The sequence below is a fragment of the Vulpes lagopus genome, chromosome 24, assembly GCF_018345385.1.
Source record: "Vulpes lagopus strain Blue_001 chromosome 24, ASM1834538v1, whole genome shotgun sequence".
Taxonomy (NCBI): domain Eukaryota; kingdom Metazoa; phylum Chordata; class Mammalia; order Carnivora; family Canidae; genus Vulpes; species Vulpes lagopus.
The window spans coordinates 30,104,466-30,127,326 of NC_054847.1; the positions used below are offsets into that span (position 1 = coordinate 30,104,466).

General features: G+C 52.9%; 1 protein-coding gene and 1 pseudogene across 1 annotated transcript; both read left to right on the plus strand.

The window, feature by feature from the left end:
- The first annotated feature begins 16,826 nt into the window (after window positions 1-16,826).
- LOC121481800 lies at window positions 16,827-17,197 on the plus strand (annotated as a pseudogene).
- A 3,365-nt stretch (window positions 17,198-20,562) lies between these two features.
- On the plus strand, window positions 20,563-20,949 carry LOC121482073 (60S ribosomal protein L37-like). Its single transcript, XM_041739881.1, has one exon. It carries the CDS (start codon window positions 20,584-20,586, stop codon window positions 20,875-20,877), a length of 294 nt encoding a protein of 97 aa, XP_041595815.1. The 5' UTR covers window positions 20,563-20,583; the 3' UTR covers window positions 20,878-20,949.
- The last annotated feature ends 1,912 nt before the right edge of the window (window positions 20,950-22,861 follow it).

Consider the following 22,861-nt stretch of genomic DNA (forward strand, 5'->3'; position numbering starts at 1 on the left):
TTCCCTGATTTAAATGTGGGTGCTCTGGACAGGAGGAAGACTTTGACCCAGCAGGAGGCAGCAAGTTCCTAAAAGATCTGAGAATATGGAGGGTGGGAGTAGGGTGTTCAAAACCATCCTAGAGTTCGCTGTACTCAGAGGACTAGTAAGAAAATCAAAAGAAATAATACACTGAGGCATGCTTTCAAAAGGGGGAGAAAGGAGAACAAATAATCTGAAGTGGTAGTATTTTCAAGTGCTATTAAGAATTATTTTTTATTTTTATTTTTTTATTTTTATTTTTAAAGATTTTATTCATTTATTCATGAGAGACACACAGAGAGAGGCAGAGACACAGGCAGAGGGAGAGGCAGGCTCCATGCAGGGAGCTGGACGTGGGACTCGATCCCAGGACCCCAGGGTCATGCCCTGGGCCGAAGGCGGGCACTCAACCGCTGAGCCAACCAGGGATCCCATATTATTTATTTTTAAATAGGAAGTTTATGTCTACATACTGTACGTAGCCCTTTCAGACTATGAGTTCCTAGTCACATGTTCCCTAAAGAGGGAGAAGAATTTGGTGGACGCCAATGTAGTTGGTGAACTTAGATGTAGCTAAACAGGTGTCAGGGGCAGGGCCTCTTTGGAGTTTCCCGTCTGGTGGGCCTCCCAGGCCGCTCTGGACCAACGCAGGTGGGAAAGTAGCCAGGGAGGCCAGTTGCCAGGGGCTTTGGCCCCCGGATTGTGACTGAATCCCCCCAGAACATAGCTTTCCCTGCCAGTTCATCCTCAATAGCTCTTGGGGTCAGGCAGGACAGCCTGAGGAAGTCTTCTGTGACCTTTACAGGCTCTGTCCCCCTTTTCCAATCAAATAGAGATTACCTAGAATCAAGAAGGTCCTTCAAATTTCCACACGGGCCAGGGGGTTCAGGGGCTGCGACTGCGGGCTGAGCCCCCCCGGCCTGGCTCATGTGCCCGACCCGGGAAGCCAGCAGTCGCAGGTGCCGGCGAAGCGCGCACGGCCTGGAACGGAGGGGAGATGCTCGGTGCCCCCAAGGGCGACAGACTCTCCCCGGCCCTTCCCCTGGCTCTCCAGCTCTCGCCAGGTGGCCCAGAGTAGGTGGGGCGTCATGGGGGGGGGGTGTACATGCGTGGCCTCCTGCTTCAGCCCGCCCAGGGCTGTGGGCGCTGCCGGCGCGAGGGGCTCAGGCCTCCCGGCTGAAGAGGGGGCTCCCCCCTCAGGGACCAGGTTTCCTCGTGGAGACGCAGTGGTCTCCAGACGATGAGGACATGCTTCATGCGAATGTGTGTGCGTGTGTGCTGCTGAGTTACTCATGGACGTGTGTTACGAGACACACAAAACAGAAGTGAGGAAAGACCAAGAGGATGGAACAGAAATGCAGGTACTTAGTTCCCCGCCCCCCCCACGGTAGAGGGTTTCGTGCGTGGCGCCTGGGGTGTGTGCACCCACCTCCGCAGAGCACCCAAGTGACAGAGTACTGGGAGGACACAGAAGGTCACTTCAATGGCAAAGGCAGTGATGGGACTGAACTGTCAACGGGAACTCCTGGGGCGGACCCTGCTTCTCTTATTTAACACTTTTTTAAAGATTTTAGTTATTCATGAGAGACAGAGAAAGAGAGGCCGAGACCCAGGCAGAGGGGGAAGCAGGCTCCATGGAGGGAGCCCGATGCGGGACTCGATCCCGGGACCCCGGGGTCACGCCCTGGGCCGCAGGCGGTGCTCGGCGCTGAGCCACCAGGCGGCCCCTCTCATGTAACTTTCTGCGCCCAATCCTACTGGGCTGGTAAAGGAAAGCAAGCGCTGCCGGGCATCTGCCGCTAACACGGACTCCACGTTCACATCAGGTTATGAGGAACCTCAGTCTTCCCGGAAGGGCCTGTTAAATATGTCTGTTTGGATGTGAGACGGGGTCGCTGCCAGCTTCTGTCAGCTGCTCAGGAGAGGTACCAGCCCAGGGTGCCTGGGCCCCCTGGTGGAGTGAGAGGGCACCCTTCCTATGCACATGTACCCCGTGCACTCCCAGTCTCAGGAATGTTCTGGGGCTTTCTTGACGAGCAGCCGAGGTGTGTAGGTCTAGGCAGCTCATTCATAAGGTCGTGATACTGCGGAAAAGGAGCTGAACTGGGCTCTAGTCCCAGCTCTGCTGTGTGACCTTGGGCAAGTGCCTTAACTTCTTTTGACTTGACTTTTCTAATCTGTCCCCGGGGAGCTGGGATCACACCACGTGCCCCACACTGTTATCGTCAAGTTAGCAAGAACCTGAACCTAGCTGCGAAGGCATTTTGAGGATGGCAAAACGTTGTACACGAGGTCGTGCGGGATTCTGATCCATGTGGTAAGGTCTTTTCAAGGTATAAAGATGAACTTTTCCTGGAAAAGTTTCCTGGAGTTAACTGTCTCATGGAACTTTCTCTTCAGGAGCCTGACCCAAAGGGAAATTGGCTCATGGTAGATTTCTCATCTGAACGCAGAGCCCGAGAGGCTTTAGGAGCCTCAAGAATGAGCCAAATGGACAGTGATGACTTCTAAAAATGTGGATATATTTCCATGCTTCCAGATAATGCCAAGATTTCCAAGAGATGTAATATTTTTGTCCATTCATTCAGGAAATATTTACAGAGCATCTTATCTCCAAGATGAAGTTAAAAGGGCCCCTCCCTCAAGGGCTCCGGTTCCAATGAGGAAGGCCTGTAAACTGTCATCGCCATCACTGACGTCACTGACATCACGAGACTCTGCAAGGTGTGAACTGTGAAGAGCTCTGGAATACTGGGAGGTTCAAGTATTGGGGAATCAGGTTAAGTGATGTGTGGAAGAGGAGAAATTCAGGCGTTGCCAGCAGCGGTAAAGGACATTGAGTGAAGGGAATGGAGTGAAGGGCAGGGGTTGGGGGAAGGATGGAAAGGGGTCGGGACCAACATGATCTTCTGGGAGCTCTGAGGGACTCAGGAAGTCTTGAATTAATTTCCAGGAAGGAGAGAAGGAGACAGTACGCCCAGAAGGTAAGCAAAAGCCAGCTCATGGTGGAAGTGGGGTGCTGGCAGGTGTTCTAGGCCAGCAGAACGTGGAAAGCTATTTGAAACACTTTGCATCGGGTGAGCAGCAACCATTTACCTCTACACGTATCAGCAAATACTTCTATTTATTGCACACTCAGCGGATGCCGGTACGACCCTCGGACACCGGGGCAAATGTGACCGCCATGTTCCTGCCCTCATGGAACGTAGAGCCTAAGGTCAGAGACGGACACCCCCAAATTACTAAAGTGTAATGAGGGTTAAGATGGCCATAGGATTCTCTGCCACCATTTAAGGTTGTTTTAGAAAGGTCACTCCGGCCACAGAATTGGTCAGATCATTTTTCCTATCCTCCTGGAAAAATGCCAACAGCTCAAGTTTGCTCCACAGACCTCAAGATAAAAACCCAGCTGCTCTCTGAGGTGCTCAGTCAGGATATCATTGACCCCCAGCACTAAGGCATGGGAAATGGCCAGGTTAAGGTCGGCGATTGGAAAGGGCCACATTGAGAACCCAGAGTCCTAAGGTTGGGAGCCATGTGCTCTCCGCTCTGTTCCTGTTTGCCCACGTGTGGGCAACTTTGGATAAGACACACCATTCCTTGGGCTTAATAGTTTTAAGGGAATAATAGAGTTCTCCTCATATTAATATTCTAAACTTCTATGGAGGAAGGCTGCTAATCAGCATTTTCTAGCTAATTCACGTTTACAGAGGAGACTTCTGCTAGGGTTAATCTCTGTCATGGTTACCTACTCATGGCCTGACAACGAACAGTTTCTTGAAGCACTTTCTCTTTTTTAATTTTAATTTTAGTTTTAGTTTTTCATTTAAGTTTCTATTTTGAAGCACTTTCTCCATATAATTTGCCCCAACCCCCAACACAGTCCTGCACTGCACGCTGTCCTTTTCGTTGGACGGAATTAAATCAAACAGATGGGGTTACGAGGAACAATCCAACTGATGTGTACATGTTGTCCTCACACCTCACAGCAGGCTACTAGCTCCCTCGGACTGGATTTTACTTCTCTCTTTTTTCACTACAAAAGATTATATGAGGCACAACTCCTGAGACAAGAAGATAATGTGCTCTCTCTGGGACCAGAACAGCAAGCTCCGTAGGATGAGCTGTGATGGGCGCCACAACCAGCCCATCTCAGTGCCTGTAATGTCCAGGGCCTATGTGAACTAATCCCCATGAGATCAAAGAAATGGCCTGACAGCCTGACAACGGTAGTGAGGATGACAGGGAAGATGGGGGTGGGGTATCCCAGTATCACATTCTTTCATTCCAGGGAACAAAATGGGGGTGCACTTGTCAACATGCCTAACAATGATGCTACTCAGATGATGACCTGAAACTCCTATGTTGTTCCACATCTGTGAAACTCACTCGGTTCTCAAGCCGGAAGATAAGAACAAGAACGTAAATAGCAGACTTACCACCACTATGCGCACGTCACCTGCGTGTGCCTACCCGAACCTCAGCTATATGGTTGTCATTTGAGATCTTGGCTATAGTCAAACAGTGACCAAGGAGCCCTGATGAAGGCTTCCCTTCCACGTGTCCAGTGGCCAATTGATGCTGCTTGTCACCTGGAGCCTCATCTGGGGCCGTTGGCCAGAACAATTACACGTGACTTCTCGGTGTGGTCTGGACTTCCACACCACATTGTGTCTGGCTTCCAAGAGCAGATGTCTCAAGACACAAAAGAAAGAACCAGGCAGAAGTTGCGTTGCCTTTTGTAACCCAGTCTCCAGAGTCCTATGTCATTGCTTCTGCCCAATTTGACTGGTTGGAAGCTAGGCACTTACGCCAGCTCATATTCTTGAAAAGGGAAATGCGACTGCCATTCTTTTTTTTTTTTTTTTGCAACTGCCATTCTTGATGGAGTGACAAAAATTGGCACATTTGAAACAACCGCATAAATTTGGAACACACTATGTGATTGGAACATAATCGGCTTGCTCTATGAAGTATTGCTAAGATGAAAATAATTGCTAATGTTTCTGGAGGACTTGTGCCAGGAAGAGTGCTAAACACTCTCCATGTTTGGAGTGTCACCCGGCAGACCGTCCACTCTTCCGTTGGACAGGTACCGTTATTTCCCCATTTCACACTCTGGGATCTGAAACTTGAAGCTCCTAGGTCATTTGTCCATGTTACCCAGACAGAAAGTGGCAGCCCCCGGATAGGAGTTCAGGCAGGCGTGTCCATCAGGCCAAACTGTCAACATTTCCTCAGCCTGTTTTCCAGACGGAAGAGGAGTTTCAGGCACGTGAAACACACTTCTCAGCTTTAGTAAGTGGGTACATAACAGGATCCAACCTCGCACAGGAAATACACTTGCACAGTTCCTAATGATCTGGAGAAAATATCTCCTTGATAGCTGTGATTTGAAGGTTTCTGGAGGGAGGAGGTTGGATTTGAGGGAAAGACGCTGTGATAACTTACCCTTTGTGGGGTAAAAGGGAGCCTCCCTGGCCAGGTTGCAGGGCAGAAGGGAGCCTCCTGAAGAGAGAGGTATTGGGGGTCGTGGAAGAAGGACAAAGAAATAGGCAGTTTCCTGGTCCTCCAACCCACCCCGTTTCCCACAAGAGAATCAGAAAGAGATTTTAGGAGAAGAGACTTCTTTAAGCTCCCTGCCCCCCAACGCCTCTGAAAATCTTCAGTGAAATTGTAAAACATCACAGTGGGTTTGGTGTAGTTGGATTTGTTGTTGGAGCCAATTTAGAGGCTGCGTTGTATCATGGATCGCTCGGAACTAGCCCATGCTAATAAAGGGGGGCACTAACCTCTGGGTTTTTAAATCGTGCCCTATAACAAGCAGTTCGTGTCCTTGACAGAATGATGGAATTCGTTAACTAGCTTCAGTCCCACTGGGGGCTGTTCATTCTTCTCAGTAATTGGCATCGAGCCCAATCTGTTGCAGGAAGAATGAATTTCCTCACTGAGCATATGCGTACCGGGGGCCGGTGGCACTTGTCATACCCAGATGTGAACGAGCCTCAGGAAGACCAAATTCTGGATTGAAGGGCCGTTCACCTTGTTTTGCCCACTCTGGTTCCCAGGAATCTACGAGGAAAGTAGGTCTCACTTGGGCTAGATACGTAACGATGCCGCAGTTAAGTCTCGGAAACCAACTCCGAGAACTCAGACTAAACCAACACTGTGGTGGGAACAAGGAAGTTTCATTCTTTGAGCTTAACACCAGAGAACCTCAAGGATTGTTTCTGGTTCTGTTTCTTTGGGGAAATGACAACTCTTAACCTGCCTCGCTGAAGGCACGACTCGGGTCAGATCGAGGCCAGTTTTGGGTTTCCCGCGTCGTTCTTTTCCATGGTCATCTGCTGCCTCTTGCTACAGATTCTTGGTGCTGAGGCTCAGCCTTTGCACAAAACATAGTCATTGAGCATGAATTTTCGATGGTTTCCTCCAAAATGCTTCCATTTCCTCCATCAAGCTCTGAAAAACCTGGCCCGGGTGTTGTGAGTTCTGTAGTTTCCCCATCACTAAGGCCTGAACACCCTGATGGTTGGTGTGTTTCCCCCATGGAGATAGATAAACATTCACAGCACCAGGAGGAGCGAATACCTTATGCCCCTTCTCACGGGCAGAATCAGGTATATTCTGATTGGAGTCACACCTGAACACGGACCCCTCATGGTGTAGAAACGTGGACACCGTGACCCTTCCCCGCAATACCTGTAATCGTCCCCCTGTCAAGTTTCCCTTAAACGGTACGTTTAGTGGTCTCGTGGAATACTGTATCATTTTCCCCAGTTGCTCCCAACCCACTTTATTTTTCCTTTAAAGACTTTATTTAGTTATTCATGAGAGACACAGAGAGAGGCCGAGACCCAGGCAGAGGGAGCAGCGGGCTCCCGGGACCCCAGGGTCACGCCCCGAGCCGTGAGCCACCCAGGCGTCCCCACAACCCACTTTCTACAAAAGGACTTCACTGTTTTCCTCCCTCTCCGCCCTTGGCTGTGAACTAGTTCTGGCTGATGGGTTGTGAGTAGAAGTGACCGCGCCTGCTCCAAGAAGTCTCAGGAGTTGCCCTGTATTTCTGGCCTGTTTCTTGCTGTTTTCTGTGTCCACAAATCCACATTTTAGATGAGGAGGAGTCCTTTGGTCTGGACCCCGCAGGGGGAGACGTGAAGAACGGAGCTGGCAGAGCTCAGCAGAGCTGGAGCCGACCTGCGAGGGTCAGGAAACAGGAGCAAGAAATCCACCTCCGTTGCCTGAAGCCACAAGGGCCTGGGGTGGTGGCTGCGGCCAAACGTGGCAAAACCCTCGTCCTGTGGCTACTGCGCGGGAGCCTCTGCGGGACGTGGCTGTGCCAGACGCAGCGTCTGCCTTCTAGAAGCTTACAATCAAAGACAGAAGGTTAGGTGCCCACGTGTCTGCTGAAGTAGCAGAAGCGACTAAGCTGATAGGAGGCGGGGGCATCAGAAGGCTGGTGAGCAGCGTGACGACAAGGGGGACGGTCCGGAGGCTCAGTGACCAGGCGCTTCAGGACAAAGGGGCCGAGCAGGTGTTCAAGGAGCCCCCAGGTGGGAGAGTAGAGGGCACGGTCAGAGGCACGGGGTGGGGGCGCGGAAGGGCAGCAGGCACCCTAAGAGGCTGCTCCGTTGAGCACCTGGGGGGCTCAGCGGTTGAGTGTCAGCCTGGGGCTCTGGGCGTGACCCTGGGGTCCTGGGATCGAGGCCGGCCTCGGGCCCCCATGCAGAGCTGCTTCTCCCTCTGCCTGGGTCTCGGCCTATCTCTCCGGATCTCTCATGAATGAATAAATAGAATCTTTTTAAAATTTTAAAAAAATAAAAGATTATTCTTTCAACACGTGTAGTGCGGGGAGCCTGGGCCTGGAAGGTTGGGAGAGGCGGCAAGCAGCGGGCGTCTCTGCCACCTTCACGCCCTGCTCCCGGGGCCTCCTCTGCCTGGGCTGTGGGATGGAGCCGGCCCCTGCTCCCAGCCTCCGACGATGGGACCATGTGCACCCTGAAGTGAGTGGAGCTGGTGACAGTCGCCAGTCTTGCCATCACAGGAATAATCAGGCTCGGAGAGCCGCCGGGGTACAGGCCCCGTCCTCGCCGCAGCCCCCCAACTCTAGGTACAGATGAAAGACGCTCCTCGGGGACGATCCTCGAGCTGACAGCCAGGTGGAGGAGAAGCCAGCAGGTCGCCGGGTCGTGGCAGCGGAGAAGGAAGGAGGGAAGCACACGGAGGAGGAAGAGCGAGGCCTGAGCAGGAGCCCGGGGGCCCACGTGGTGCTCCCTGTGTGCCCGTGCGCGCCTTGGTCCCTGTGCTCACGTCACCTCCTGCATTTCTGGCAGCAACACCAAGGGACGGAGGGACAGGTGCCGCGACGACCCCGGCTGCCCAAGTGCAGAGCCCAGGGTGCGCCAGTCCTGGCCCGGTGGCCGGCGGCCAGGAGGCAGATGCAGGCAGGCGGCCCGTGATGCCCTCAGCCACCTGCAGGAGGGGAGATGGGGACCACCTGTCCTGGGTGGGTGCGGCCCTCGATCCGGCCTCCTCGGCCCCCCAAGGCGCAAAGGGAGTCGCAGCCGCGAGCAGGCAACATACCCAGGCTGGCCGGATGGGCCATGTGGGCTTTCGGGGCGAGGGAGCTGGGGCGCTGCAGACGGCCGGGGTCGGTGCCGCAGCCCCACGGGGAGGCGGGGAGGGGGACCAGGCGAGGGGCCTTCCTGCCCCGGAGAGCCCGGGAGGTCCAGTCCTACCGCCCGGCACCCGCGGCGCCACAGCCAAACCAGCCGCCCCGTGACCCGCGCCTTCCTGGGCTCAGCCACCAAGGCCGCGAGCCGGGCCGCGCTCCCCTCTGGGCCGTGGCTCTGTCAGTAGGCCGCGGTGCCGTTAAAGCAAAGCACTGAGAGCGCTGGGCCCTCGGACTCTGGGGACCAGGAAGGCGCCCACCGCCCCAGCGGGCCGGCCTGGGGCAGCCAGACCCGGCGTTTCCCGGAGGCCCCTGGGGGATGGAGGTTGGGCGCAGGAGTTCACTGGGGCGCACTCGGGGTCCACAGCCAGACGGAGGGGCGCCCTGGGGCCGGGGGAGTCCAGCCAGGGCAGAGGGGGTTCCTGTATCTCCCTCCGGCCGCCGGGACTCAGGAAGGGGGCCACGGCCACGCCGGGCGGGAAGGCTCCTGCGTCCGCCTGAGGCCAGGACGGGCGAGTCACCGGCCTGCAGGACGACACGGGCAAGGACACCGCAGGAAGGCCATGCAGCTGGACTTTGAGCCAATTTTACCCTAAATCTCCAAAGGGCAGGGCGTCCCGCGTGGGTCACTTTAGACGCGGGCACAGCGGCTCGCTTGTCTAAAATCCTGGTCTGGAGGATTCCGGATCTTCAAGAGCAAAAGAGAAGGAACCAGCTGGTTCTGGGGCACTGGGCCGCTGCGGGCGGACTCCTGGGGGTGCCCGGCCGGCTCGTTGCTCAAGTGCTGCCTGGGCTCAGGTCATGATGCGGGGCCTGGGGTCAGGCCCCCCATGGGCTCCCTGCTCAGTGGGGACCTGCGGCTCCCTCGCCCCCTGCCCCCCATCACTCTCCCTTGCAAATAAAATCTAAAAAAAAAAAAAAGAGTTCCTGAGACTTACCTGGACTGATTCAAGGGACACATGACAGGATGTGAGGAAGGCCCTGAGGGAGGCCCTGAGGAAGGCCCTGAGGGGGAGCTCCTGCAGGAGGCCCTGAGGGAGGCCCTGAGGAAAGCCTGAGGAGGGCCCTGAGGGGGAGGTCCTGAGGAAGGTCCTGCAGGAGGCCCTGAGGAAGGCCCTGAGGGGGAGCTCCTGAGGGTGGCCCTGAGGGAGGTCCTCAGGGAGGTCCTGAGGGAGGCCCTGAGAAAAGCCCTGAAGGGGAGGTCCTGCGGGAGGCCCTGAGGAAGGCCCTGAGGGAGGCCCTATGGGAGGCCCTGAGGAAGGCCCTGAGGGGGAGGTCCTATAGGAGGCCCTGAGGGAGACCCTGAGGGAGGCCCTGAGGGGGAGGTCCTATAGGAGGCCCTGAGGAAGGTCCTGAGGGAGGCCCTGAGGAAAGTCCTGAAGGAGGCCCTGAGGAAAGCCCTGAGGGGAAGGTCCTGCGGGAGGCCCTGAGAAAGGCCCTGAGGGGGAGGTCCTGAGGGAGGCCCTGAGGAAGGTCCTGAGGGAGGCCCTGAGGAAGGCCTGGGGGAGGCCCTGAGGGAGGCCCTGAGGGAGGCCTGAGGGAGGCCCGGAGGAAGGTCCTGAAGAAGACCCTGAGGAGCACCACCTCTGCGCACCTGCCCCCTGGCTTCCCGCCACTCACCCTTGAGTCAGGTTGCCCCCATGTCACCCACTTGAGTCCAGCTTTCTCAAAAAACCACCTGTCTCACTGCAATTCTTTTACTTCCGCTTTAGAACTCGGATAAAAAATACAAGCCCCTTTAATAAAATACCCAGTGCGCACATCAAAACTGGAAACTAAGAGGCTGAGAGTTCACGCTCTGGGCTTCCTTATCAAAAAATGGGGCAGACACACTAAATTTGTGGTTGAAAATTTTTTTTCTTCAAACCATGAGAAGCCGGTCTTCAAAGGAAGTCTTGCACGAAGCAGAAACAAAGGAGGGACCTGAGAGCTGGGCTGCTCTGGGCCAAAGGGGAGGAGTGAGTCTGAGGACCTGGGCCGCCAAGGTGGAGCTTTACGAAAGCATTTGGCATCATCTCATTGACGGGGCAGCCAGTAGAGACGGAGCCGAGGGGGCCAGGTCCTAGCCCCAAGCGTGTTTCCTGAGGCTTCTCCTGGGGAAGAAGATGGTAGGTGGGGGGCCATGCAGCCTGGGGTGGCTGGGACGGTGAGAAGGTGCTGGAGGGCCCGGCGGGTCAGGGGAGGCGGGAGCGAGGCCTCGCTGGGGCCTCCTGGAGGCTGGCCAGTCGGTCCTCTGTAAGGAGTCAGTTCCCTGGTCCCTGCCCCGTGGCCCCCAACAGCGAGCCGAGGTACAGAGGCGGGGAAAGGAAGGCGGCACACTTGGAAGGATCCGGAAGGCCGGTCCTTGCATCCTCTGCCTCCCTCGCTAAACTGCGATCTCCGCCTTCATTCATTCCTGGCACGCTGTTTCCTTAACCACATCCCCCCCACCCAAAGTTCTAGAAAAATTGGGTGGGGAAAGACCTGCCTTCCCCCAAAGTGACCCCGTACTCTGAAATTATTTCGTTAACAGGCTTCGCCATCCAGACGCTCATCGCTGTGATTCTGGGCGCTGGGAAAGCTTCCCCCAAAGTGCGGCCCACAGACCGTCCATCAGCATCACCTGAGGAGCTCGCGTGCCAATTTCCTAGAGCCTCCCCCCACCCAGGTCTCCAGGTCACAACCCTTGAGGTGAGGCTGCCACACCTGGGGCTGCAACCAGCCGCCCAGCCCAGGTGATTCTGATGCGCTTTGGCCTCTGGAAGCTGCGGGAAGCCCTGTGGACCCTGGTTGGGCTGTGGGTGGCTCCTGTGTCTGCGGCTCTGGATCAGATCCCTTTCCCCTTGGGGCCTTCTCTTCAGCAGCCCGAGCTCCATCTGCCTGCACCCTGGGAACGTGCCCAGAAGGTTCGGAACGTCCGGAAGGTTGGGCCAAGGCTCGTGTGATGTCAAGCGGAAAATGCCGCTGTGGACGCAGCCCGGTTAACATTAAGCTGTCCCGGCCTCCTGCTGTCCCCTGCCCACGCTGCTCTCTCCGTGACCTCTGGATGTCACTACAGGCCAGGTTTCTGCGGCTGCCGCTGCTCTCCTTCCAGCAACCTCCAGGTGGACCGAGGGGTAGGACAAGCAGCCCCGCTTCCTCCAGACCCCCAGCCCGGGAGCACTGTCATCCCCTGGTCTGGCCACAGCCCTGGGGGCCAGGACGGAGGGGATGGGGTCCTGCCGCCACCGGCCGGAAGCAGGGCAGGGCACCCAGACGCCCCCCGGGGATGCCCTACATCAGCAGCCCCTCAGGTAAAAGATTGAGGAGCTCCCGCTGCGTCTTCCCGTGAGGTCAGAGCCTCTCCGGCCCTGCCCCTTCCCGCCTGAGAGGAGCAGACGTGGGCACACGCTGCGGGCCTCGCAGGCCTCAGCTCCCGTGGCCGAGCAGCCAGATGGGACGTGCGCCCTCGGGCCAGGCTGGGGACTCGGTCTTCAGAGCACCTCACGCGCTATCCTGCCAACACGCATTGGGCGCTCACTGTGCGGCCTCCGCAGGCCCCGGGCGACCGCACGTGGGCTTCTCTGGGCCGCAACCCAGGCCCCGCGCCGCGTGCATGTCACCACTCCGGAGGCCTGAGGCCCCAGCATCCGAGGCGGGAGCCTCTCCTGCTCCAGGGGATGCGCCCCTGAGGAGACGCTGTGCAGGGGCCGGGAGCTGGGAGGGAGCCGCCCGGGCCGGGCCCTGCTCACGTCCTGTTGCACAAGGAAGGAAATGAGGCCCAGACGGGCAAGACCGGCTGATTCTTGGTCTTGGCTCAGTCTCCAAACTTCCTGAAATCCAACCCCTCAGTGAGAACGTCTTCCGCAGGCACCTGCCTTGTGTGTTGTTTGTTGGCTTGTGAACACACACACTGCATCACACGCTCTACTGTATGACAGGTTAATGATGTGGGTGAAACCTACACTCAATTATGAGATTAAAAATACAGATGGGTAGGAACTCCAGTACTTTCTATGCACCCCGGCCTAAGCCTTTGCTAATCCCACCGGGTACGTGTCTGATTCTTTACCTATGCTGATGGTTACAGTGAGGATGGAAAAGGAGAACAACTTTGAAACTAAAATGGCTAATAAGTACAAAAGAATCGAAATCATGAGCACAATTTATTCCTATAGGAAATATCAATTGTGCTGGGTCCAGTGGGGCACTCCCAGGTAGTCCCAGCAAGAGTGCACCCACGGAGCAGCGATCGCTAAGGAGATGGGAGCTGTAAGTACAGTTGTCTGGAATGCAGAGGGCATGACTGGACGGCTAGAACACCAGGCCCCAGGAGACTTCTGCGGGGAGAGGTATCCTGCCCTGTGCAACCATTCGTGGTATGGTTAACCCTTATTCTCCTAAGAGTTCACAGTGCTTATCACGTATACTGTAGCATGAACACAAGACATACCACAGAGGACTGAAAGCAAGACGGTGTGTCACTGCCATCATCCATAATGTCCGATCAGTTTCCCCGTGTGAGTCCATCATGCCCGCAGGAGACAAGGCACTAACGCTATCTAGGACACATCAGCCAATCCAGCCAACCCACGTGTCCCAGTGTTGTGCCAACGTAGTTGGAAACACACTCAGGAAGGCGAGGCCCAACTGGATTAAACCACCGATGCTGAGAGGAAATGGAGGTGTGAGTATTTGGTGTGTCGGTTGCCTAGAAAGGTAAATGTGGGGACCAAGGAGGCGTGTTGAATCTGTGCGGGGTCCTTTCCCCCTGGAAGTTCCCCTCCATGAAATGCCCCCCAGTGAGAAGCACCTGGGAAGCCTTTGTTGTTTCCACAGCCCTAGAAAGAGCCCAGAGAGAGAGAGCATGAGTGGGTGATTCCATGGTCATACTTGGGAAAAGACTCCAAGCTCACACCTGCTGCTGATGGCCTCACTGCCATCTCTGCATCCAGAGGACAGATTATCAGCAGTGCTTTCAAGAAAAAGGGCTGGAGACCCGAGGCAGGAGATGATACTACCAGTTGGTCTGGAGGGAAGGTGCGCTAATCCTCTAGGGCGGCTGTAACAATCACAGCCTGGGTGCCGTAAGCGACAGAAACTGTCTCACAGTCCTGGAGGCTAGAAATCTAGGATCAGGGTGTCGCAAGGCCACTTCTGAGGTCTCTCTCCTTGACTTGCAGATGGCCATCCTCTCCCTGTGTCCTCACGTGGTCCTCCTTCTGTACCTGTCTGTGTCCTAATTGTTTCGTAGAAGGACATCAGTCATACTGGATTGGGACCCACCCTAATGTCCTAATTTTAACTTGATTACTTTAGAGTCCCAATCTCCAAATACAGTCATATTTATGACTCTGGGGCTTTGCACATTAACTTATGTATTTTGGGGGATCCCTGGGTGGCGCAGCGGTTTGGCGCCTGCCTTTGGCCCAGGGCGCGATCCTGGAGACCCGGGATCGAATCCCACATCGGGCTTCCGGTGCATGGAGCCTGCTTCTCCCTCCGCCTGTGTCTCTGCCTCTCTCTCTCTCTGTGACTATCATAAATAAATAAAAATTTAAAAAAAAACTTATGTATTTTGGAAGAGGACATAATTCAGTCCATGACAGAAGTATTTTCTTAACTTTGTTAAAATGAAGCCATGAGATTAAAAAAAAAGAAGAAGAAGAAAAAAAAAACTAACCAGCTCACTGTATGAAATGTCAATAAGGCTTCACCAAGACCTAGCATGAGTGACAGGGACAAGGAAGACTTGTCCCAACCTGCCACTGTAGGCCAGGACCCCAGGAGTGAGCAGCTCCTCCCAAACTCCTTCTCTACAGCAAGATGATGCTATGGACTGAATGGCCCCTCAAATCCATATGTTGAAATCCCAACCCCCAGAGTGATGGTAGGAGGGAGCAGGGTAGGAGGGAGGTTAGGAGGGAGCAGGGGTGGCAGTGACCGTAGAGCCCTTGTGAATGGGATTAGTGTTTTTATTTTTTAAAAAGACACAAGAGCTTGCTCTTTCTCTCTGTTCTCCAGCATGTGAGACCATGAGAAGCAGGCCATCTGCAAACAGGAAGAGGGCTCTCACCAGAAACTGCCAGCACCGTGACCTTGGACTTCCAGCCTCCAGAACCGTGAGAAGTATTTGTTACTTCAACGGCCCAGTCCGTGGTAATTTGTTAGAGCAGCCTGAGCTAAGGCAGATGGTGAGGACTCTGGGAGTGTGACCCAACCTCACATGTGAAAAGGAAGAACTTCCTTGATCACAAACAGCTCTGGCCCGATTGCCCAGTGAGGTGGAGCTGTTTGCGTGTGGCAGCTGCACAGGCCTCATGGGATCTGACTTCGAGGTAGGACTTTCAGGGAGCAGCCCTGGAGCTTGCCCTTCCAGCCCCTATATCCTTGTAGGCCCACTGGCCTCGAGGCAAGTCCCTGTCCTTGACATGCAGGGCCCCTCGGACACTGCAGTCCAGTTTGACGTCTCCGTCCCTGTGGTGGGTGGCCTGAATGTCTGAGCACCGTGGAGCGGAGACTCTTGCTGCTACGCGGTGGGGGGGTTCTCCTGGGTGCTGACGCCAGGAGGCATTTGTAATGCTGCTAGCAGCTCTGCATGGCTCTAATCTGGTTTATGCAAACCCAGTCATTTTGCAGCCGGCAAGGAAGCCTAGGAGGAGGGATTTGCTTTGATCTGTTATCAAAGAAGATTTTGCATTTACGTGGGAATGGCTAATGCTAAAAATATTGCTGTTTGGGAGAAACACGAGCCAATCTATGTCCTAAATTCAGATATTTTAAATGATACTGTGGCATCTTGGAACACCCAGCATTAAACAAACAAACGTGAAACTCCCTGTTTCGTTCTTCAGATTAAGACCAAATGAAGGGGGGTGCCAAGCATCCAAGCTCTTGTGCAGGTTCCCCGCCTCTCCTGTGGTGCCGGAGTCCACCCTGACCCTGTGCTCGAATCCGGCCAGAGCTGCTCGAAAGCGGAGGAATACTTTCCCTCAAGGCCCTTGGCACACGGCTGTATTCATGTGGGCTGGGGGTTGGAACCATTGTTTCAGAAGAATTTTCTTCCACATTCTGCTCTAGCCCAGCCCAAGGGAATGGGATTTGATTCAGGACACTGGGTCTGAATGTAAACCCTGCCTCTCACCAGCTGTAGGATTAGCTTGGTCAGGCTCTTAACCTCTGGGTCTGAACTTCTTAAGATGGACCCTCTCACCCTCCTTGCCCCCACCTTCCCCTGTTACAGGGCGGAGAGGGTGAGGGGGCCTGTCTTGCAAAGGAGAAGAAACGGTGGAATGGAAACAGTGTAGGTGACGATACTGATCATGATAAAGCATCATGTCCCTTGCAGGGACACCTTACAGGGGACATCTTTGGGTTTTGTCACCCAGCATCTTTACCCCTCCTTCTAGTAACAGCATAATTTAACCTAAATTTAACCTAAATTGCCTCTGGACAACCAACCTGACCCCACGATTACTCCTTGGGCTACAGGTATACTTGACCCTGGACACTCCCAGAAGTGGGAGGTGTGGTTACTTGCCTAGGAGAGACTTGTACCCTCCCAGCCTCCTGCTGTGTTGGACGGGCCCTCAGAATCCTTTCTAACCACCCTGCACTACTGCTCCCATTACTGTGGTTATATAGCTAAAAACCACCTTTCTAGACTTTTCCACAGGCAATGACATGAATGCAAACTGTTATCCAAAAGTTTCCATTCAAACTAGCTTCCCTACAACATTCATATTTTCTATAGGTGTACATGCTTCTGGACCCTTCCTATGAAGCAGTGGTTCCACATCTGGTCAATTGTGTGTTGGGTTTCAGAAGCAGTTTGGAGGCAATGTCACCAGCTTCCGGGCCTCCTGATCCTCAATCACAAATATGACATGTGGGCTTGAATTCAACTATTCCCACAGTGGCCTCCTGATTGCCCTTCTTTCCTGAGCATTTCGAGAATCAGAGTTCTCCCCAACAAGTTAGTTTTCCTGCATTCCGGGAGTCATTTTTAAAGCTTCAGTCTAAAAAGCACCCCTTTAGGTGGTGGAGCTGTAGATGCCCTTGAAGGACTCTGACACTGGTCAGACATAAGCCTACTCCCTGCCCCACATTCTGCGTCTGTGTTCTGGGGGTTAGCAGCACTGTGATGGATGAGGCCAGGACTGTGACTACTTCCCACATGGACACTGAGGCACTGAAGAAACTCAACAAGAATAAAAAATTAGTCAAGATGTTGGCCAGGAAGTATGATGCCTTGCTGGCCTCAGAATCTCTGATCAAGCAGATCCCACAGATTCTGGGTGCAGGCCTGACTAGGCCTTGCTGATGCACAGTGAGAGTAGATGAAGTGAAGTCCATGATCAAGTTGCAGGTGAAAGGGGTGTGGTGTCTGGCAGTGGCTGATGGCCACAAGAAGATGACAGATGATGAACTTGGGTGCGACACCTGCTTAGCTGTCAATTTCCTGGTGTCATTTTGCTCAAGAATTGGCAAAATGTCTGGGCTTTATACATCAAGAGCCCCATGGGTAAGCCCCAGAGTCTGTACTAAAGCATAAGCAGCTTAATAAACCCTAGTGCTCCCATTATAAATAAGTAAAGAGAGAAAGAAAGAAAAAAGAAAAGAAAAGAAAAAAGAAAAGAAAAGAAAAGAAAAAAGAAAAGAAAAGCAAAGAAAAAAGAAAAGAAAAGAAAACTCACTCCTTTAGATCATCCAACAATTTTGCAAGCACTCGGTACTGGAATTAAATCCCTCTCTGCTAAGTATCTGGAGTGGCTTCTGTAGTCTACGAATGAATCCTGCCAGGTACAGAAGAGATGGATACTTGGGACCCCATGTGGACCAAGGGGAGTCAGATCACAGAATCTCATTCTAACATTTGATAAGTAGAGGTTAACTTTCCGGGCAGCCATCTTGCCTTCACAAAAGAGCTTGTCTGAGGAAAGCACCAACATGAGAAGGCCGAGCCAAGAGAGAAGCCTGATCTTGACACCATTTGGGTCGCTGAATCGAGCAATGTCTTGCGCCAAACCTGACCTTGGGCTTTCCTGTTACACGAGCCAATGAGTTCCTCCTTCTATCTGAGACAGTTGGAGTTGAGCTAGTCCATCATTTGACAAAAACATAACTTATCAGGCATAATGATGACCACAGGAGAGAAATTAACAGGGAAGCAGTGGTCAGATGCCTATAGATCACATGTTCTCAACCACAGGTCTGCATCAGAATCACCTGGAATCACGTTACAAGGTACAAGTGGATAGGTCTGGGCCTGGACCTTGCAGCTCATGTGAGGGACACTTAGTGAGCAACTGGAAAATTCTCCCAGATGCGCTGGTTCCGACACGTACCACGGGCAGAGCAAGGCAGCAGCCATTTCTTGAAAATACCTGAATATTTAAATCTCAGTTTTAAGCACTAATATTATTTTTTAACCTAATTCTGATTTTCTCCTTTTAGGGTTAAAAAAAAACCTTTGCATTGAATCACCCAGTATTATAACCACCAGATGAGAATACCATCGAGTGAAATATTTCAGCCCAGCTTGTGTAAGCTGAAGCAGCTGGGCCATTTTTTAAAAATATAATAAATAAGTGAATACATAATCAATCCCTCGAGTGCCAGCTCTCTGTTCTGTGTGCTCTCAGAGCTGTGATTTTTCATCTTTATTCTATGCCCCCAAAAAGAAAAGCAACATAGGGGAAAATGTTGACAGACTGTTCTCTGTGACGTCAACCAACAGAAAAAGCTAAATTGTTGATGCTCGTTCCAGAAGGCATTTCTACCGTGGGTTTTGGTGGGTGCAGATTTAGAATAACCCTTCCTTTTCTGGAATAAATATTAACTATTTAATACCAAAAAGCCACCTGAGAAGAGAAGTCAAACGTTTTGATGTCCGCAATGTGTATGAAACACAACAGTAGCAGAAATAAGCCCATGAAGTGGAGTGAATGAGCACAGAGTTAAATATTGATCAAGCATTTCTCAAGTGCCTGGCCAGGTCCTCTGTAGCCAAAGATGAACTAGACGCACTCCATTGGTTCAAGAAATTTACAGTCTACAGAGAAACAGACTTATTTAAAAAAACAAACAAACAAGCATAATCATTTGATGGATGATTTTTATCTTTAGAATCAAGCAAAAATTATTCAAAGACAAATCTGAAGAATCAGTGGAGTGATCAGACCAGCTGACTCTGAGGTGTGACTTGTAGGATGGCTCCGAAGTCAGTTCCCAAAGACGATTCCTGCAAACATGGTGCGCATCATAGAATGTGCACGTAACCTCCTGAGGTGCTACTTTGAAGGAGTAAATTCATTCCACATTTAAGGCCCAGTTTGTTTCCTTTTTGGTTTTGTTTTCAGGAACATATATAGGCAAGAAAGATCCCATGATTCCATGCCTGGTTGAAAGAGTTCTGTAACCCGAATTTCCTCAAGCCCTCCCTGGATGTGAATACTTATTAGGCCACAGAGGCATTGACATTCAGCCATCCCGGCCCATTGCCTGTGCCCTGGCACCCCCCTGTGAGGCTCCTGCTGGGTGTCGATGGAGGCGTCTCTGTGTGAAAGAACACTCTCTGCTCCCAGGCCCTCCTGTCTGGACCCTCACTGTTGGCTGCTGCCTGTGAAGCCATCCTGGCCATTTTGGCCAAGATCTCAGGGAGCAGTGCCTTCCTCCTTGAGCCCCTGGATGCACTGCAGACATGGGGAGAGAGACCTTCACCTCAACCTTGTGCTGTTATTTTGTCCTCAGGACCTGGGTATCAGAAGCCCCCATTGCAAGCAGGTCATCGACCTGCTGTAGCTTCTTTCCAGCCCCAGCCCCTTCTCTCCAGGGCAGGGCCCCAGAGAGCGTGCCTCCAGCTCCGCCCTCTCCCCACCGGCTCTGACCTGAAGTCCATAGCACCTCCTCGTTTATGCACACTGACCCCTGAGTAGCTGGCTACTAGCTCGGAACCACCAGACGTAACGCTCCCGCCAGGTTCAGCTACTTCTAAAAGGAAGATCAGGCAAGAGTCTGTAGAAGTCAGATTCCCTCCTGTCTCTTGGTTTCTGACAGAGCTGACTTGAGGCCAAAGCTTACATCGAGTTAGCAGAATGGGTTCTGGGCAGGAGGCTACCGCTCTCCATTGAGGGGATAGGGACAGTGTCTGTGAATGACCGCACGGTTGAGACACACCTCGCAGACCCCAGGGGGCAGGATGTCCAACAACTTGCAAAGCCAGCAGAGAGAAAAATGCCACAGATACGGATCACAAGGATTTCTTTTAGGGAGTTACCCCGTGAGGAATGCTCACACTCTCCTTTATAATGGCTGTAATGTTTTAATTCTTTTTTTAAACTCTACCTCGGGGTGCTTGAGTGGCTTGGTCAGTTAAATGTCTGTCTCTTGGTTTGGGCTCACGTCATGATCTCAGGGTTATGGGATCAAACCCTGTGTTCGGCTCCGCACTGAGCATGGAGTCTGCTTGAGATTCTTTCCTCTTCCTTGTCCCGCCCCCTTGCTCCTCCCTCCACTCACTTTATTTCTCAAACAAATACATAAAAATTGTTAAAGTTTCTACCTCGTAAAGTTATGGGGAGAATGAAACAGGGTTCAGATGTGAGGAGCCAAGTCCTCCCAACTCTTCTTCATTGTCCATTCTCCTCCTCCCAGCAACTTCCTAGAACTGTACATTTTATTTGAGTAGTTAAAATAATATATTTATGTCAAACACGCATGACTGTATTACAGATTAAGATACATAAATTCACATGACTTTTTAAAAAATATTTTATTTTTAAGTAGTCCCTACACCCAGCGTAGGGCTTGAACTCACAACCCTGAGATCAAGAGTCTCATGCTCCACCAACGGCCAGCCAGGCACCCCTAATCCACATGAATTTTTAAGATAAAACAAGGAACCACTCTTTGGGGTCTGCCGCGGAAACAAGATGACGAAGGGGACGTCATCGTTCGGAAAGTGTCGCAATAAGATGCACACGTTGTGCCGCCGCTGTGGCTCTAAGGCCTACCACCTTCAGAAGTCCACCTGCGGCAAGTGTGGCTACCCTGCCAAGCGGAAGAGAAAGTATAACTGGAGTGCCAAGGCTAAAAGACGGAATAGCACCGGGACCAGTCGAATGAGGCACCTAAAAATTGTATACCGCAGATTCAGGCATGGATTCCGTGAAGGAACAACACCTAAGCCCAAGAGGGCAGCTGTTGCAGCATCCAGTTCATCTTAAGGATTTCAACGATTAGTCAAAATAAACGTTCTGGTTTTAAAAAGTAAAAAAAAAAAAAAAAAGATAAAACAAGGAACCTAAAGGAATTTCAGCTGTGCTGCTCTGAGGCATTTATTCATTCTTATTGGGGACAAATTCGTGGAAACGTTTGAGAAGTTCTGGTGTGGACCCCCAGGAGGCCTCGAAAACTCATTGAGAACTGACAGCTCATGTGTTGGGAAAACCAGTGTGAAGGAGGCACGGTGAGGAGGGACTGAAGGTTAGGTTCTTGAGCTCAGCCCCTGGGTAGTAATCCTCCACGCTGCCTCTGAATCTCAAGGCTCCTACATGCAGGGGCATCCGTAAGCATTTCTCTTCGGGTTCACAGCCAGACCTACACTATCACAGGACACCGAGCCTCAAAGCGGGGAGAGCCCTCCACTGCAGAGGCTGAATTCAAGCCTACACCTGCTGACTCTCCCCACCCCCACGCCTTCTGAAAGCTGTCCCCATGCTTCCCACCTTCTGGCCTTCCCCATCTCCAATAGGGCAGGCTCCCAGAGTCCCTGAGGCCAGGCCCACCTACAGGAGGCCATGATGCCTTCGCCACCTGACTGTTCCAGGAAACTGCCACTGGACTCTCTTGACCTTCGACTAAACCTGTTTCCTGGCAGGAACAGTCTCACCCATTCCACACCTGACTTCAGGATAGAATGACTCCAAGATTTTCCTAGAGGGACACTTTTCAGGAAGTTGAGCTGCTCGAACGTCCCAGGGAAAGGAACCAGCAGTTCGCAGCCATGGTGCTTCCAGGGGTCCCCACCCCCTGGACGTCATACCTGTGGTTTCTCCCACCAGCCCTCTGCCTGCAGTCCAGGAGGGAGCATCACCGATGTGGGGGCGTTGCAGCCTTTATTGCTGAGGCAGGAGGAGGACAAGGACGCTCTCCCCGCTGGCGTGTGCGGCCCATGAACAGGAAATGGCTGACTTTTCTTCTTCTCAGCCTTTGCTTTCTATTTCTAGTCTTTAGTCTGCATCTTGGAGTCACACAAAACATTTTAGAGCAAACAGTGAGGAACAAGTGTGCTTGGGAGGGGAATGTCCTGAATTCTATAAGCCAGTTTCCCTGTAAGGCAACAACATGGCTTTCAGGTTCCCAGGTGGACTCGGATCTGTCCACATTTGTCCCTTTCCGCACTCTTTCCTCTAGAGCCGGAGCCTGCTAGGTGTGGAACTCCATGGATGCAAGAGGTCGAAGAGGGTCTGCAGGGGTCCCTGGGACCATACTTTTGGGAGGCCTCAGCTGCGGCCACACCTGATAGGCACCCAACCGATTTTTATTTACTAATCATTGATTATGTGCTAGACACTGTGGTAGGGCCTTGGGAAGGAGTGTGGGGCAAAGTGGACAAAATCTCTACCCTCTTTCAGCTTAAAATCCAACAGGGAAGAGAGGTGTTGTGCAAAATTTCCAATTACACTGACTTGTGAGAGAGAAGGGCGAGATACCGTGGATGCAAGTAAAGGCGATGCCACTCGCTGGGGACAAGAGACAGAGTAAGGAATGTTCTCCCCAAGAAGGTGACATGAAGATAAGACCTAAAGGAGCTGCTTCTGTGCAAATGAGAGAGGAGGATGGGGTACAGACGGTGGGTCCAAGCCTGGGGAGCCACCTGCGTGGAGAGCCCTAAGGTGAGAGGAGAGGGAGGGGAGGGAGCAGAGGGGTGGCCACGGGGGCGCCAAGGCCTGACCCCAAGGCCCCACCCCGACCCCGGGTGGAGGTGATTTGGGGGTGGGGGCTGAGGCAGAGATGGCAGACAGGGCTGGAGGAACCGCCGGGAGACAGAGCGAAGGGAACTGGGGAGCCCTTCTCTGCTTTATGGATGACCCCAGGCTCCCCTCAAGGGCCCCATCCACTGGCTTTCAATCAACTTGAGAAGGAAGAGAAGCCACTTGGGCCAGGAGAAGGCCTGGAATTCCAAGGGTAATGTGTGGGGAAGGAGCA